General features: G+C 33.3%; 1 protein-coding gene across 6 annotated transcripts; it reads right to left on the bottom strand.

Moving 5' to 3' along the window:
- Nucleotides 1-304: 304 nt before the first annotated feature.
- On the bottom strand, nt 305-8,205 carry LOC132313693 (F-box/LRR-repeat protein At3g26922-like). Of its 6 annotated transcripts, none has more exons than XM_059812611.1 (7): nt 7,981-8,205; nt 7,540-7,664; nt 7,319-7,417; nt 5,788-6,729; nt 5,565-5,711; nt 2,264-2,320; nt 305-689 (listed from the first exon to the last, which is right to left on the bottom strand). In XM_059812611.1, exons 3-7 carry the CDS (start codon nt 7,394-7,396, stop codon nt 411-413), a joined length of 1,503 nt encoding a protein of 500 aa, XP_059668594.1. In that variant the 5' UTR covers nt 7,397-7,417; nt 7,540-7,664; nt 7,981-8,205; the 3' UTR covers nt 305-410. The 6 variants fall into 6 exon arrangements, with proteins under 6 accessions (XP_059668594.1, XP_059668577.1, XP_059668603.1 ...); XM_059812594.1 differs by having other exon boundaries at nt 8,006-8,205; XM_059812620.1 differs by having other exon boundaries at nt 7,562-7,664; nt 8,006-8,205.
- Nucleotides 8,206-18,032: the final 9,827 nt, after the last annotated feature.

Here is an 18,032-nt window from a genome sequence, read left to right as displayed (position 1 = left end):
GGAAAATGAAAAGGTGGACCAGACTTTCATGATAAGAATAATGGAGTACTAAGACACCGAACAAGTTTGGAAAATATAAGTATTAGCCACATATCCACATGCCAAACTTTATCCAAAAAAAAAAAATTAAAAACACTTTTGAAGGAAAAGGATTGGAGTCATGATGTTGGTATGGAGTTCTCTGCACTCACCTAAAATCCCATCCTGGAGGTCAAGAGTTCGAATCCTTTTAGAGGTGGACAAAAAGACCACACGTGTCTGGTGATGAATTATGGGGGTGCATATATATTATACAACATTCCCAACAACAATAAATATATAAATATTATTAATACAGTTCAGAGTCACCGCCTGACTACGGATGTGTCCACAAAGAATATCCTCCCTGGATGGAACACGATAATTTCAAACTAAAGAATCACTAATTCAATAGTTGCAGGTAATCTTGTTTTTAGCCACTCGGCACGCTTTCTAGCAGGTTCCATTATCTTGGCAGGATAAAAGGTAGGACGAGGGTCAATAATTATCTTCTCAAGTGATGCGGCAATCTCAATTAAGTGCAAAAGAAGATCAATTTCCTTTCTACTCCCAACAAACCCAACCAATTCCACCACCTTGAGGCATTGATGATGACATTTAGTGTACTTTTTTTCATAATTATCCGCACTTGCTCCATCCCAAGACATTAACTGCCACAAACCGCAAGAAAATGCATTATTTACTGAAAGTGTTTAGAATATAACATAAATTTTTTTTATAAGATCATTCTGAAACAATTTAGAATACCACTTAAAACATTAAGTACTGCTTAATTGAGGCTAAAATTTCAAGGGACTGGAGGTGCCCGTGGTAGGGTTTTTTTTTTTTTTTTTTTAAATATATATAATCACCAATTGATCCTCAGGATCTTTATCATTTGCCGAGAAACCTCTCAAGATGTTATGTATGTATGTATATAATATATATATATATAATGTGATAGAATAGATTTGCCACATACCTAAAATTTGATAGTGTGATGGAAGGTTATGATAGAATGATATTCTCATATTTGAACACACCAATACACAATTACTAACTAAATTATTTTATCACATAGGGAGCTTGGACGATGAATGAATCAAATTGTTTATATGGCAAGTAACCAGAGTGTTTGGTCGATGGATGTAATTGTTTGGATATAATTGGTTAGATGGTAACTAACACTTAAAAAATAAGATATTTTATAGAATGTGGATAGTTGAGGATTTGTAATTTGAAGCTCCTCCTAATATTATTTTTTAAAAAAAGACCTTGACATTCTCTGAACATATGATTTATTTAGGTCTCGTGTTCAAATTTTTATATGTTTAGCTTGTTTTAACAGTTTTCAGAAATTCACTTTTAAATTATGTTAATGGACTACTGTTTGAAGAATATTCATTATTTAAGTCTGAATTAGTCTATAATCAGTTTTGACATTAATATCCATTGTAAAATTGATATAATTCTTTGGGTGAGATTTATTGTTTCATAATATATATATATATATATAGTATCTTGGGTAAATTACAGACCTAGCTTTGTTGAATGCCTAGATAACAGGGATCTTCCCTATGGATTAAAAAATAACACTGCTATTAGTGTTGACTTTGACCAAAAGGTGTTAAATGACAATTATACCCATTCGACTTTTATAATTATTTATCATTACAACATATGGACAAAAATGCCTTTCAAGCTGTGTAAGGACAAAATTGGGTTCTAACTAACTTCTAAGTAAATTTCAATTGTGACATGAACAGACAATAACGACGGATTTTATGATGGGGGAGGTCATTGTTACTCCGACCAGAACTATATGGGAGATCAATGATATTTTTGAAACTAAAAGGGAAGGTCCTGTTATATAGGCACTCAACAGGTGAGGTGAGGTCACTGTCATTTTCCGTAATATCTTTACTAGTATATTTCTTATAAAAAATTTGTTAGAATAAAATATATTGAAGGTAAAAATGTAACTAGTACAATATTTAAATATCAATTTTTGTATTTTACAAACAATCTTAATAAATTCAGCAGCTAATATCAAACATGTTTTTAAATTAATGCATTCAGCACTTAAAATTTCAGCACTTAATTGTTTTTTCACCCCCCCCCTCTTAATATGTTGAATTTTAGGGCTTAAAAGTCGGTACTTAAAATTTTCAGTTTATCAAACAGCACCTTGGAGCTTTAACAAAAAACACTCGGACAACCAGTAAAGAAATGTAATTTTAAGTACCTTGTCAATCTCCTGTCTAATATTCAGTGTCTCTCTGGATATTGGATATAGATTCAGCTGCCACAAAGGAAGATAGTAAGATAAAAACTTGTTTACACAAGAAAATAACATCAAATAAATAAGAGCAATCTACAAAACAAATTAGAAGCTAGAGCAATGGTTGGTTTACAAGAGAAGATTTGGTTGAAACTAAATTACACGTTGTTTTGCACTGTATATGAAAGGAGTCAGTTGTAACTAATGACAAGAAGAAATTTTCTTTTCCAAGATAATTTTCTAAAAGGTTTTCAAAAAATCAGCAAATGAACTCAATTTTACATTCCCATGGTGATTGAACTGATCATCCATCCCCGCAATGAAGCAGGTTTGCATTAGAAAAGAGTAAGGCTGCCTGTTAACCACCTCACTCAGATTCTGCTCAGTGCAGGAACCTTGTGTACAGGTGACCTTTTCTTTCCTTTTTTGAATGGTGATTCAGGTAATACCAATGGGGTATGCAACAAACTATTGTCATCAAAAGCAATGTCACAAATAAAAGAATTCCATCAGGAAACACCACCACAATTTTAGACCACCACAATTTTACTATTTTCAGTATGGCTGCATAAACTGATCCCAATTGCTTTAACGGGTATTATTTTTTAATTGCAGGGAATGTGTAGAAACAAAGGGGTTGTAGAGGAACAATTTAGGTGTCCTTGTTGTTCCAATGTATCAAGATTCAAGACTCGATCTTAAAGGCCAACCTAAGCAAGATTGAGCTTATCTCCATCAATGAGGCCGGAGATGTGAAGAATCTTCCAATGAACCTTAAGTGTACAATCAGTACCCTCTTCATCTCCTATATGTATCTTCCACTATTTGCATGGAGACATTTGTTGAGATATTTCACAAAAGATTTTTAAGCAAAGTCATCTCCTGAAAACAAAGAGACTCGCTATCATTGTACATTATCAAGTTACAAGGGTGGAATGAGGAAATTATCATTTAGTGAACTAGGGTATTTTGCGCTTACGGTTAGATCAATCAACCCTTGTCAAGAAAATGGATGTGAAGAATATATCGGAAGAGAGAATTTGCAGCATAGACAGGTGGAAGAAGTATTGTAGCACTTGGACAATGAAGGTGGCAGATTTCTAATGGGATGGGTGTGAGTCACAATTTGATAAAGTACTTTGTATGCAAATTCATCTACTGGTAAGGAACTGCAACAATATCAGTTATCGCATAAGGTATTACGTGGAGTGGTCTTGTAGGGGAGGTTCTCATAACTATTAAGAACTGTAGTGCACATAGAAGCATCAGGTTCAAAAATGACAAGTCGTCCCAGATTCATGAGTGTCCTCCATAGCTGGGAGTTGAGATTTGTGGTGCTATGATGGGTTATGCTTCAGGGCATCAAGGATTAAAGATCTGGGCAGGGGGAAGGCAAATAGATGTGTCGTCTTCTTTCTACCAAATTATTTCTAGAGGAGCCAATCTGGGCGCCCCTGAAAAAAGTATTTGGTCTATAAACCTTCTTTCAAGTGTGGCATTCTTTCCCACAGGAGGTAGCAAACAGTTATGTACACGCTAGGGGCAAAAGGAAACAATTTTGTAGGGTCTTATTAGGTTTACAGTGTATTATGTGGAAGTTCACAATATTCCCAAGAGTTGGAGAGTAAGTTGAGTGCTAGCATGAAGAGAAAGATCATTGGCCATAGACGGAAAGAGACGAGAGGACGACCCAAATTATAGTGGGAAAATCTATTAGAAATTATTTTAAAATGTTAAATGTGTTAGGTGAGATATCGTGTAAAATAAAATAAAAAATAAAAAATAAAAAATAAAGAATGGAAAAAAGCTTACCACATCCATATTGAATTAAGGCAAGGATGATGATGATGATGATGATGATTGGAGAGTAAGTTGTCTTCTGGACACTGAAAGGGAGGTGCTCGAGGCTTGCTCCCCCGTGTCTCGTGGTGGTGACAGTGGTGCTATGGTATGAACAGGGTAAGTAACACAATTAGAAGGGATGGTGTACTTGCAAGTCCATGGATGAAGAAACTTTTCCTAAGGCCTATATTCTTGTAGTAGTAGAGACTACTAATTCAGTTAAAACTCTTTGGTAGAGTTTTGATGAACTGTGTAACTTCTGCTTCCGCCGCTTTTTTTTAGCTCTAGTATACCTCATAGTCTAGTAGGTTTTGCCATCCTCTTGGGGCACTTAAAGTGAAATTATATTAAAGAAGTTCTTCAAAATAGCCTAGAAGTTCTCAGTAAACACTGTCGTTACATTAATCCATGCCCAATAGACTTTGCTGTTATACAAGAACAATTACCTAATTGTAGCCATAAGATTGAAATATAATTTCAAAACCCTAGAGAGGTACTTTGATAGAGAAACCTTCTACCATGGAAAGAAGGGTTTACGAACAAAGCGGTAGATGTTACTCATTTACTAAAATGATCTAATTTCACAATGCATAAAAGCCACATAATCAATCTTTCTCCTTTCAATGTACGAAGGAAACAAATCATTTAAACGGAGAGAGAATAATGGAACAACGAAGTCTTATAGCGCTTTCTTTTTTATGGTAAATTCGTAAAACTTAATATACTTGAGAGGTTACACCAATCGATGCATATTTCAATTTCATATTTTTTTTAATGTACATGTGTGCTTTGCACAGCACTTGATAAAAGTTTCTCAGCCAACTAATCAACCCAAAGTTCAAAAATTTTAAATAGTCTGGTCAAAAAAAAAAAAGTACTTGGCAAGGTGAAAAAACAAAAAGGATAGCAATGTAGTACGCCAAAGAAAAAAGAGTAATTACAAGTGGATTAACCAAAAAATTACCGACACCTGGGCTCAAGAAGGACTACTTCACCAAATAATCTAACTTTTAGATTTTAACAAAATTACTCTTCTTAGGCCTAATGCCTTCCAAGCCCACTATGATATCATAGCAAACTCACTTCAAACATTTACTAAGGCAAACACAATACAAGAAGACATCAACTACAACCGAACGTCTAATCTGAGCCACTCAATTGTTCAACAAAAGCCCTTCACCTTGATCTCAGGCATTAACCTTTTAAAATGCCATTTGAAAGATTTTCATCACACATTAGCTGTGTCCTATCAATTATACTTTTCTTAATATCTTATTGCAAACATCATGCCTTGTCTTCTTATCTCTATAAATTTAAATAGACTTTAAATTCATTATAATATAAAAAATTAAAAATAAAAACACACAAATAATAAAACTTCCTTCAGCAAATAAACCTTTAACTACAAAGAAAGGATGCTTACCCAAACAGAAAACTTAGACAAATTGGGAGACGCCTTAATCACAGAAGTGCAGCAAATAAGGCTGCGACCTGCAGGTCCTCTGATAACCAATTCCACTTGCTTGACATTAGATAGCTCCGGCAAACAAATGGGCATCCTAATTAAGTCCTAAACAAAAGCAAACACAAGTTCATAATGTTTTATAAAAAAAAAATACAATCACGAAAAAATTGTGTATTCTAACCTCAGTAGACAAAATTAACTTAAGCTTTTTTATTTGAGGAAAATAGCTGGAATGCTTCCAGGATCCAGAAACAACGGATGAATGGTATTCTCCCCCAATTGATAGCTCAGAGAGAAGAGGAACGTTTCTGAAAGTCACACTTGTATCTGGTCCAATGTATGTGAATGAAACAAGATTTATGGCAGAAACTTCCAGATTTTCCAATTTCTGGCAGTTACATATCTCTAAGCACTTCAATTTGAGTGATGGGCCAGCAATTTTTAGATTCACTAAACATATTGAACCCACCACACATAATTGTTCAAGAAATGGACAGTTGGATAGGAAATTCTCCAACACCTCCTCCTTGATATTAACACTAACCAAACGAAGGGCTGTTAGGGAACGAAAGCCAGAAGAACCAACAGTCCGTGACACATGATGACCATGTGAAGTCCTGTATTTCAGGGTGTTTGAACTCGGTAAGATTTTGAACTTTTCCATGCTTGGAAAATCGTAAGATTGATAAAAACAGGTCCATGTGCCAAGCGAAACATCCAATTCGAACCTTTGGACACCCTTTTCCATTGCAAACTTAATCCAATCACTGATGTCGCGAGGGTAATGCGATTGGAAATCAAAAGAAATCTTCATTTCGTCTATACAGGTGCCGCGATGCAATTTCAAGACATCATTCACCCAACTTACATATCTAAGCCTTTCGAGTTCAACTGATGAAGTATCCTCTGCAGGAGCTCGTAATGTCTTTGAATCGAAGTTCAAACTACCAGTTATATATCTCCATAAATATCTCCATCTGCGGGAGAGAATACTAGTACATGCTGCTTCCTTAAGGGTCAAAAGAGACAGGATGGCAATGAGGATTTCGTCTGGCAATCGATTAATTTGATCCGTCATATGCTCTTTTCTCTGGACAATTCGATCTTTCATATGGTTTTTTCTCTGAACATCCAAATAATCATAAACAAAAGAAAAAGAAACACCATCAACAAAAATAATGGAAACTACTACTCTACTACAAATTTTAAGGGCCACCACACATACATCATGTCACGGTTGGGAAAAAAGAAACAATACAAACAAAAGTTCCCATACGCTTGGAGAATAATGAATATATATTCATGAAAAAATAAATAAACATTTTTAACAAGTTAAAAAAAATAAAAAGTGTACTACTTTGTCAAAAAATTAATAACCACCACATTAACAATAACCCCAAAAGAACATACTGCTGTTTATGTAAGCAATGAATTATCTTCTTGCATTTAACTTAATTCTATAAGGATTAAGTGTTTTATGTACAGTAACCTCACCTATAACTTAAAATTCAAAAAAAGTATCAAAAGATTTGAACTTTAAACTATTACTTACAAGCCTCGGAACTTAAAATTCAACTTATAAAAAAGTGGAAGTGAATGTTCAAAGATTTGAACTGGAAAAAGATATAAATAAATAAATAACAATTATTGACAAGAATTAAACTTTTCCTGACAAAGAATAAATCTTTGCGGGCGTTTGGAATAGAACTCACCTTCTGTTTCCGTTGCTTAAAAGAAGAGGGACGCCGAGCCCACTTCCTCATCTTAATGATGTCTATGCCGCTCCTCATTCGATATTCAGTTTATACAAGCTGCAAAGTAGGTTCAGAGCAATAATCACAAGCTAAGACTATAAGCTTGTACCAAATCACAGTGGAAAAAAATTCTAACTATCATATTCATCACAGCATGAAGGTGAGATCTCAGAATTAACTTGATCTATGCTAGATATATGCCTAATCAATAGAGATACTTTTGCTCTATAATACGGAGATAATTTAGATAAATATCTGCTTCCTTGCTAGAATCATTCACAGATCTCCCCTTATTTGCCTTCGCCTAAAAAAAGAATAAAACAAATAATAATAATAATTCAGAAATTTATTTTTATCAGATCCATAATTAAGAGAGAGAGAGAGCATTCAAGGCAAAAAAGAGAGACTTTTTATTTTATTGGTAATCAAAAGTCTCTATAAATACAAAGAAAATCATTCAGAGATCTTCCCTGATTGCTTTGGCCAACAAAAAAGAACAAATCAAATAATAATAATAACTGAGAAGTTATAAAATCAATATATATATATATATATATATATATGCGCATAGGGAGACTAGACAAAACATCAGCGCAAGCCAAAGGTGGGTAGTAAATCACCCTGTAGATACATATTGTTCTATACCTGCGACTGAAAAACGAGGAAAATCTGGAACTGGGAAATCTATAGAAGGTATAAGGCCGCCTGGGTTGGTAAAGGTAAGGAGACAGGCCTGTCAGGATCAAACTGAAAGATTAACAAAACAATTACTTTAGAGTTTGGACTTCGTTTTAGATTTGGAACATGTAGATAAGTTTTGGGTTAATTGCACTAATACCCTTTTGAGTTTTTTTTATCAATCCTAATCAGAAACAAGTCAATGAATTCTAAACAACACTTTCTAAAATTTTAAAATCTTGCATCCACACCTTCTAACCTAAAAAGACCTAAATACCCTTTAACAAGTCAACAATTACTTTTTAACCAAGAAATGACATAAATACCATTTTTCGAACTAATTTTAATGTACCAAATTGACCCAATTACATTAATCCAATTCTCTATCTTCACCAATTCGTCTATCATCCATCATCAAGCAATTGCCCTTTACCTTCCACTGGCACGAAGTCTTTGCCAAATTCAGTCACAGAAGATGATACAGAGAGTGAAACATGTATATATATACTAGTGTAATCCACGTGCGATGGACACACGTGATGAATTAAACATTTTATATTACATATTGTTCTATATCGGCGACTAAAAAACAAGGAAAATCTGGAATTGGGAAATCTATAGAAGGTATAAAGCCGCCTAGGTGGGTAAAGGTAAGGAGACAGGCATGTAAGGATCAAACTGAAATATGAACAAAACTATTACTTCAAAGTTTAGACTTCATTTGAGATTTGGAACATGTAGATATGTTTTGGGTTAATTGCACTAACACCCTCTGGAGTTTTTGATCAATTCTACTCGGTAACATGTCAATGAATTTTGAATAACACTCTCTAAAATTTTAAAATCTTGTATCCACTCCCTTCTGACCTAAAAAGACCTAAATACCCGACTAATCAACAATTACTTTTTAACCAAGAAATGACATAAATACCATTTTTCTAACTAATTTTAATGTACCAAATTGACCTAATTGCATTAATCCAACTCTCTATCTTCACCACTTCATCTATCATCCATCATTAAGCAATTGCCCTTTACCTTCCACTGGCACGAAGTCTTTGCCAAATTCAGTCACAGAAGATGATGCAGAGAATGAAACATGTACATGTATATATATACTAGTGTAATCCACGTGCTATGCACGTACGAGATGAAATAAACATTTTATATTATACATGAACTTAAAATAAAGCTGAATAAAAAAAATTAAATAATTCACAAAACAAAAAAATATATATATAAATAATTAAATTAGGATTATATCAATTTACAGAAGGAAATCTACATCTGCATAAAGTTTGTGACAAACTGAAGAGTGGAGAGAATAAGGAGAAAAACATGGAGAAACCCAGAAATTGAAGAAGATTGGGGGAGAAACAACTGACAAGGGTACAAGAGGAAACTAAGATATAAAGTGGCTAAGTTTTACCAGAAAGTAAATTTTCGTGTGTTTTATACAGGAAAATTTTTAGGGAAAATTTACAACAGCGAGAATCCTACTTTCCCAAAAAATTTCACTTTCTATCTAACCAAACGCATAAATTTTTAAATATTTTCTTCTTTTCATTTCTAGCTAGTTCTTGCTAACCAAACATACCCTTAGACTTCGTTTGAGATTTGGAACATGTAAATATGTTTTGGGTTAATTACACTAATACCTTTTGAGGTTTTGATCAATTCTCTCAGTAACAAGTCAATGAATTTTGAATAACACTCTCTAAAATTTTAAAATCTTGCATTCACACCCCTTCTGACCTAAAGAAGACCTAAATACCCTTTGATTAGTCAACAATTGCTTTTTAATCAATAAATGACATAATATCATTTTTCTAACTAATTTTAATGGATCAAATTAACCCAATTACATTACTCCAACTCTCTATCTTCACCACTTCGGCTATCATCCTCATCAAGCAATTGCCCCTTACCTTCCACTGGCACGAAGTGTGATACCCCCGGATTCCCAGATGCGGGTTGGCCAGGCCCACGCCCGATTACCCAAGGATATCAAACCAATTAGCACTAATCGAACACAGAATATAATTAAGATAAGCATGAGTAAATAAAATTCGCTGAAAAGAAACTAAATGAAAATCCTTTATTGAAAACTTCAGAATAAATTTTATAAATAAGAACTAGTCTGATCCATCTAACTTTTCCAATTCTAATACAACTCGAGAATCCATCTGGTGGACACCTAATCAAAACCAATACTGGGAAACGAACAACTAAAAAGAAGTCCACTGCTAAACCATGAAGAACCTCCTACATCGTCGGTAGAATGAGTAGTCGTCTCTACTCAGCACGAACAAGCTCTAAGACTTGGAACCGTCCGTTACCTGAAAAATAATAGTGGGTCAGGCCCACGAACAAGTTCTATCCTAACTACAATCCAAATAGAGACCCGATACGCAGATACATCCTAGATATCCCAACCATATCTATATAGTCCGTAATAGATAAATATATATATCCACACTACAGGACTCTCACTAAACTATGCTGAGGGTCTCAACCTGAATAGAAGACAACATGCGATACGTACCTGAGTGGGCATGACTACCTAAGCCTAACAGGGTATACCTCAACCAACATTGTTAGCTACGCATCCTACTGCATATACGCTCCCTAACCATCGACTATGAAATTCAAGCTCATGTCACGGTACCATAACAATATATATAAAATTCGTTCACATTCATCCATAAGAAATCCAGTAAGTCGTTCGGCGTATTCATCCGCACCGACACATATATATAAGGAGGATTTTATTTAACAACCCGTACCCTTATTCCAAAATAGGTAGGACTGAGTATTTTGAATCAGTCTGTCCCTAGTATGTCACTGTCCCATACCGGTGCATACAATCCACAAAATCCATATAATTGGTTGAACAGGTAAAACTGTTCACCAATTAAAATCCATAAGGTAGGAATTAGTGTTTGAGCTAAACCATACCTAGTATGTCACCGTCCCATACCGGTGCATATAATCCTTCATATCCGTGTAAATTACAACAATTAAATAATATTTTAGCAATTTACAGTCCATAACCATTCCAAATAATTGCAGAAGAGTATTTCAGCAATTTATATCCAAAACTTTGTAAATTACAGACTATGAATAATAGTACAGCAATTTTAATATCCAAAACCATAATCCAGATTAATTGCGGAATAATTTATATAATATTTCAGCAATTAAGGTTCAAAACCATACTCCAATTAATTGTAGAATAATATATCAGATTTCAACAATTAACATCCAAAACATGATCCAGTTTAAAAACCATAATCCAAATAATTACAGAGTAGTGTTTAATGTTACAGCAATTAAAATCCCTAACTCAAATCCATGTATTGCAGGGAAATACTATATATTTCAACAACTAACATCTAGGATATGCATAGATCACACTTGTTAATTAAATGATCCTAGCATGCACCTACAACCAAATTTATAAATATATACATACTCCATTAAATTGCTAAAACTAAATTAAGCAAATTAACCTCTTTCCTCCGTTAACAACCTGCACTGCTGTATACATTCCTACAGTTAAATCCATGAGTTCAGAGACATTAATTTATCAAGTGTGGCTCTAATGTAGCATGGTACAATTATTAGAATCCATGTTCTATCCCTTTTTAATTTCTAGACACTGTTTGCACCATTAAATCCTTCCGGTCCGTCAAGTCCGTAAACTGTTGCGACTTGCCCTAGATTTTTCCTACAGTTTAAAACCTTAGAATATAAATAAGTTTATACATCCTAGGGCATTAACATTCCATGGTTTAGTGTTTAAAACCATCTCAGTAGCCTAAACACAGTTCTGAAACCCACAGTTGAACCAAACAAGCCCCAAACTGCTTCAGAACACCTAAAGGACCACAGAGCCTTCTCCAAATAATTGGAGCAGGCTCTAACCTGCCTAGAGCCGGCTCCTACAACCCTTGGAGCCGACTCTAATTGAGTGGGAGCCGCGCTCTTTGCTCCTAGAGCCGGCTCTCCCTCTCTGAGAGTCTTCTCTGCTCACTTTTCTTGCTGTGTTGCTCCGTTTTGATTATTAGCTTCGTCTCCGACTATTCTCAACCTTCGGTTCATCTTTAATACTGAGTTTAAGAATCCTATTTACACCCAATATCATCCCCATGACTTGTTCATAATAGTCCATTTCAATTACAGTGTTTAAAACCTTAACCGATCAAGCATGCTTCCACTCAAAACTGTAAACCAGAGGCACAAGAACTTTAACAGAATAATTCCACATATACAGACATCTGATTTAGCATACAACAAGCATGTATAATTTAATTAATGATCAATTAAAACCCTAGAGACAGTCTAAGGATGCACAGAACACAGGCAACGGGAGAGAGAAAGGAAAGAACTTGCCTGTGATTTCAGTTATGAAATTCCGGCATCGTGTCCACTGTTCCAGCAATACTGAGTTACTGTCTAGCCTCCCCTTACTTCTGCTCTTCCTTTCTCCTAGGTCGGACCTTGAAGCCCCGACCGGAAAACCTCACAACTTGTTCTGTTTCTCTCAAAAACCTCTATCTGTTTCCTCCTAATATCCTAGAACGTGAATAGGGTCTGTGTTTTGTTTTTCAACCCTAACCAGCCGTAACACAATATATTTATAGGTGTATTGGAAAACCTAATTTTAATTCTAGGAGGAAACTAAAAACAAAAGAAAATATAAAATTTAAAATATATAAGTCGGCTACAGATTTCATGGTTACAAACAACCCTAAAATCCTATTAATTTGTTTTACCCTATATACACATATACCAAAAAAATATATGTATAATCATCCATGGATATTAACTGTACCCGTTACTCTCCTATCCGAGTAGTCCATGAGACCCAACCGGTTGGTCCATCGCTACTGTCCAAGCCCATCCTTTTAAATCAGAAATAAAATACACATTTAATCTAATTAAAAATACCAATTAAAAAATTAAATAAAAATTAAGCATATAATTAAATTAAATCCACAAATCAATTCAAATAACACGTCATTCAAATTCCACACATAGCCACATAAGCACTTAAAAATAATAAAATAAATACTGAAAACAATAAAATAAATAATAAAATTTCGATTATATCCCTTTCAAAACTAGGGGTATTACACGAAGTCTTTGCCAAATTCATCGTCACAGAAGATGATGCAAATATGTATGTATATACTAGTGTAATCCACGTGCGATGCGCACGTGATGAAATAAACATTTTATATTATTTATGAACTTTAAATAAAGTTGAATAAAAAAAATTGAAGAATTCACAAAACAAAACAAAAATATATATCTTTTATAAATAAAAAAATTAGAAGAATAAAAATTTAGAAATAAATAAACAAACAAGCACATCAATATACCATTATAATTTTCGGTTGCACTGTGGTCAAATTTAACATATATTCATTTAATTGGATGCAAATGATTTGCATTCTCCCTATAACAGTGAATTTTAATTTAAAATATGATTTCTCATTATAGCACTATTGATAAAAAAAATAAATAAATAAATAAAATTAAAAAAAAAAATTAAGAATGATTTTGCACAATCCTAAAAGTGTAAGACCTTTTTCCTATTTCTAAACATTTCACAATTTTTAACCATTTTTTCATGCCACCGACCCTGCTTGATCTTCTCTAGACAAGTTCTCACACGAAGTTTTTGAAAGAAGGAAAAAAAAAGTCATTTTTATCACTCTCCAAAACAAATAAAGTTGATTTTTAGCAAATTTTTGGACATAATATGATGGCAAAACCTCTAAAGAAGAAGAAGAAAAAAAAAGAACTTAAAAGGATGGGTGCAAAGAATCTTACCATATTCCAATATTTACATTGCCAATTTAAAATCTTAGTCCAAACATTACTGAAGCTACAGATAATCTCATTAGGAAGGCCTATGTTAAATCCCTTTGATCGTGTTGTGCTTGATTATTTATACATGACTATAAAAATTATAATATAATAAAACAAAAGATATTTTTTTTTCGTAAGTTAAATAAGGTAAGTCATAAGTTAAACAAAAGGCAAGTCAATTTTGACGTCTCAGATTTTTTAGGATTTTTGGTTATTATTTTTTTATGCAACGCTTTGCGTGTCGTGCACTGATTCGCTTGCCACGAGGACCCCGGTAGTCATTTGGGACATTTCTTTGAATTCAGAATTCTTATAAATGTATTTTGGTGCATTTTTACATTTTTTTAATTTTCGGGTCTGGAGGTGTAATACCCCTAATTTTAAAAGGATGGTCTCGGCATTTTATTGAATGTTTTATTGCATTTTTGGCTTATTTGTCTATTTGCCTATTTGTTGGGTTGTGGTTTTATTTAATTTAATTATTTGTGTGTTTTTGTTTAAATTGGATTATTTGTTTAATTGTTTTTATTTAGTTAAATTATTTGTTTTAAACTATTTGTTTTCATTAATGTATGTTTAGGTGGTAATTTAATTGTCTGTTTTCATTAAATGTTTAATTAGGGTTTTATTTTCTGTTTAGGTAATTGAGTTTTTGGCTGAATAGCTTTATTTGTTTTCAGTTTTCTAGTCTCTTAATATGATTAGAATTAGGGTAAAAGGATTGGCCTATAAATATATCTGTATTAATCTGCCAAGGGTTTTAGAACCCTATACACGTACTGGAGGCAGAGAGAAAACAGAGAGAGACTTGAGAGAAACAGAGATCGAGAGGAAAAAGTAGGGTTTAGATGGGACTAAGGCTGAACCAAGGAAGGATTGAAGGGGTGTTGTACGTGTGTGGAACCAAGGAGAAACAGAGGGATTAGAACGGTGAAGGATCGCCGAAAAATCTAGGAAGACGGCGTAGAGATTTTAATTCAAAATCTCGTAGGCAAGTTCTATTCCTAACTCTCTCTTTTTGACTCGTGTTCTTTACATGTCTAACACAACTCCAGGAGTAAATAAACATTAAAGATTAATCTGGTTCTGTTAATTTCAAATACAACAGTATGCCTTTACATGAATTGGTGTTTGTTTGTTTGTAAAATTCCTTGCATAATTCATGTTTTAATTGATATTAATTGATGCATAATGAATTTAATAAATTATTGGAACTGTCTGGAACCAAGAACATAGGGTTAGGAACCTTAACAAGGACAATCAGAAAGTCAAAAAACAGCCGGCGTCGGGGAAGATGGAGGATGGGAAGAGTAGAGGCGGCTCCACCCTTCAATGGAGGCAGCTCTATTAAAGTGGAACTGGCTCCACATGATGTAGAGGCGGCTCCAAGGGGAGTGGTGTAATACCCCGATATTGTAAAAAGGATTTCTTAATTAAATTAATTTATATTATATTATTATTATTATTTTTAAGTGATTGGTTTTATTTAATTAGGTGCTTGATAGTTGTGATTTGTTTTATTTAATTAAGTGCGTAGGTAAATTGTATTGTTTTAATTAAATTATATATTTTGTAATTTTATTTGTTAAATTTATACGGTGTTTGATTTGTGGAATGCTAGTTAGTGAAGTGTTTATTTGATTTGCGTGATTTTATGTTGGTGTACCTTTATTGTTAATTATTGGTAGCTATTAAATTTAATTTCATTATTTTAGGTATTTAAGTTATTTGTATTGGGATTAAAGGAAGTTGGACCAACGGATGTGGTATTGGGCTTGAAGGAAGCCTTGTTGGGTTAATTGGTAAAGGCCCGTGGTTGTGAGGATATTTAATAATTATCTTTACATAATTATACCTATATAATTACATGTGTATATTAATTCATTATTAAATCATGTGGAGGGGTATATATGTCAATATAATTATATATTGATATATATAGGTATATATAATTTATTTAACTAATGGTTATATATGGAAGGTAATATATATATGTTTATAGTAAAATATATGTATGTATATATATTATTTAAAAGATAAATATTATTTATTTTATATGATAATCCTAATAGAAAAATGATTTAGTTTTTGTATGTATATAAATAGACACATAAGACTCTAGGGTTAGGAGTTTTTCTACGTTAGAAAAATAAGAGAATTAGAGAGAGAAGAAGAAGGGCTAACGAAGAGGAGGCCGGATCAAAGAACGTAAGAGGAGACCGGATTTGGAAAAGAAAAGGCGAGTTCCTCTCTACTTCTCCTCTTAGAACTCATAAACTTATCACCTTGATTATCGAAATTATAATTTTATTTTATTAAATTAAATTATTATTCAGATTGGAGGAGCATATTTATTCTTTACAAAATTATAGAATTAAACATGTGAATATATGTATGCATTGTTCTGATAATTTAGATCTTGTAGGTGAGGTTAGGTTAATTAAATTTTATTTTTCTAAAATTTTTATATTTTGCGTTAACCTTGTGTAGCACGATTAATTAAATTAAATGGATTTTAATTTAATTGTATATGTTCATTTATGCCCAAAATAATAAATAGAGCTTTTGGGATTTTTCTGAGATTTTCTAAACAATTTCTGAAATTAATTTATATTTTTAATGTTAATTTAGAAATTGTTATATATATATATATATATATATATATATATATATATATATATATGTTAAATTGTTTAACAAACACACTGGAGGCAGCTAGTATTTGCGCATCAATAGGATTTTTATCCAGTGTGGTCGCGTACGTAGGAAAAGGGTGCACTCGTTGATCTAGGCCATATGATTAATTTTATTTAGTTGGATTGATCTGGTGTGATGCGGTCCATTGTAAGTTGATACACATGCGGCATCAATGGTTAGATGTAGTTGATTAAGGGAGAGGATCCAGTGCATCGCGGCTTACCAAGAGCACCAAACAACAACCAATTAGGAGCTGCCAACACGCGCCGAGAGTGGCTCAGGCGCGTGAGGGCGCGTGCAGGCGCGTGGACGCGCCTGCCGGTAAGGGGAAGCGCGTGGAGGCGCGTGGGAGTAGTCTAGGGCTATGTGGCGGCGCGTGAAGGCGCGTGGGGATGCGTGTGAGGTCCTGGAAAGTTGCTTGAGACTCCGGTGAAGTTCCAGTATTTATCTTAAGCTTGTTAGGGTTAAAATTAATCATTAGAGGGTGTGTTCTTGATATTTTGAGAGCCTCAGAGTGTTACTAAGATACCTAGTAGCATTTAGTGGTATAAATATAATTAATTAAATATTTTTGCAATGAAAGGAGGTGTATATATGTGTATATATATGTAGATATGATTTTAAATAGTCAACGATTGGTATGGAATGTATGATACACACATATATATATATTACAAAATATATGTGTATATATATATTATTTAAGATTATTAAATATTATAAATCTTGTTTGGTATGACTTGATTCGTGTATGGTATGGTTGATTTAAAATCGTAATAGATACACGGTTATTAAATTAAGGACATGCTTATTATATGCATGTAAAGTCTATGTATAATTATACCTAGAGTTAAGTTTAAAATTAATACATGGTTGAATTGTAGGCATGGATGAGTTGCCAAAGGTTTTGATATACTGCCTTATTGGTTATGAATAAATTTCATATATGGGAAGCATGGTTGAATTGCTAATTAATTGTAAAAGTAAATATATTGAAGGAAGCATGGTTGAATTGCTAGTATATAAATAAATATATTTATAAATGGTATGGTTGATTTGCCGGTGCATATTTAAATTGCTATATGTGTAGATGACTAAATTACTGTTTAGGATGGAGTTAAGGTGAGTGGGGTTTACTTTATGAGAAAATTATAAAAGGGGGGGCTTGGTCTAGGTATGACTAATAATTAATTATTGGTGAGTGGTTTTGACAATTTAATGCCCTATTAACTGGTAGGATTCTTGCACTATATATATAAGTATTTATATATATTTGTAGCATCGTATATTAAAGTTAAAGCTTAATTAGGGATGGTTTTGGTAAAGATGATCTGTTTATTGGTTTTCAGAGGCTTGGTAGAGAGAACTTGCTCGTAGGGTTTAACCCGCGATTTATTTTTCAGGTTGTAAAAGGTCA

This window comes from Cornus florida, unplaced genomic scaffold (genome assembly GCF_030987335.1).
Source record: "Cornus florida cultivar Cherokee Brave unplaced genomic scaffold, ASM3098733v1 CherokeeBrave_3.0.0_Hap2_Chr01, whole genome shotgun sequence".
NCBI lineage: Eukaryota > Viridiplantae > Streptophyta > Magnoliopsida > Cornales > Cornaceae > Cornus > Cornus florida.
This window is presented reverse-complemented; position numbering and strand designations above follow the sequence as displayed.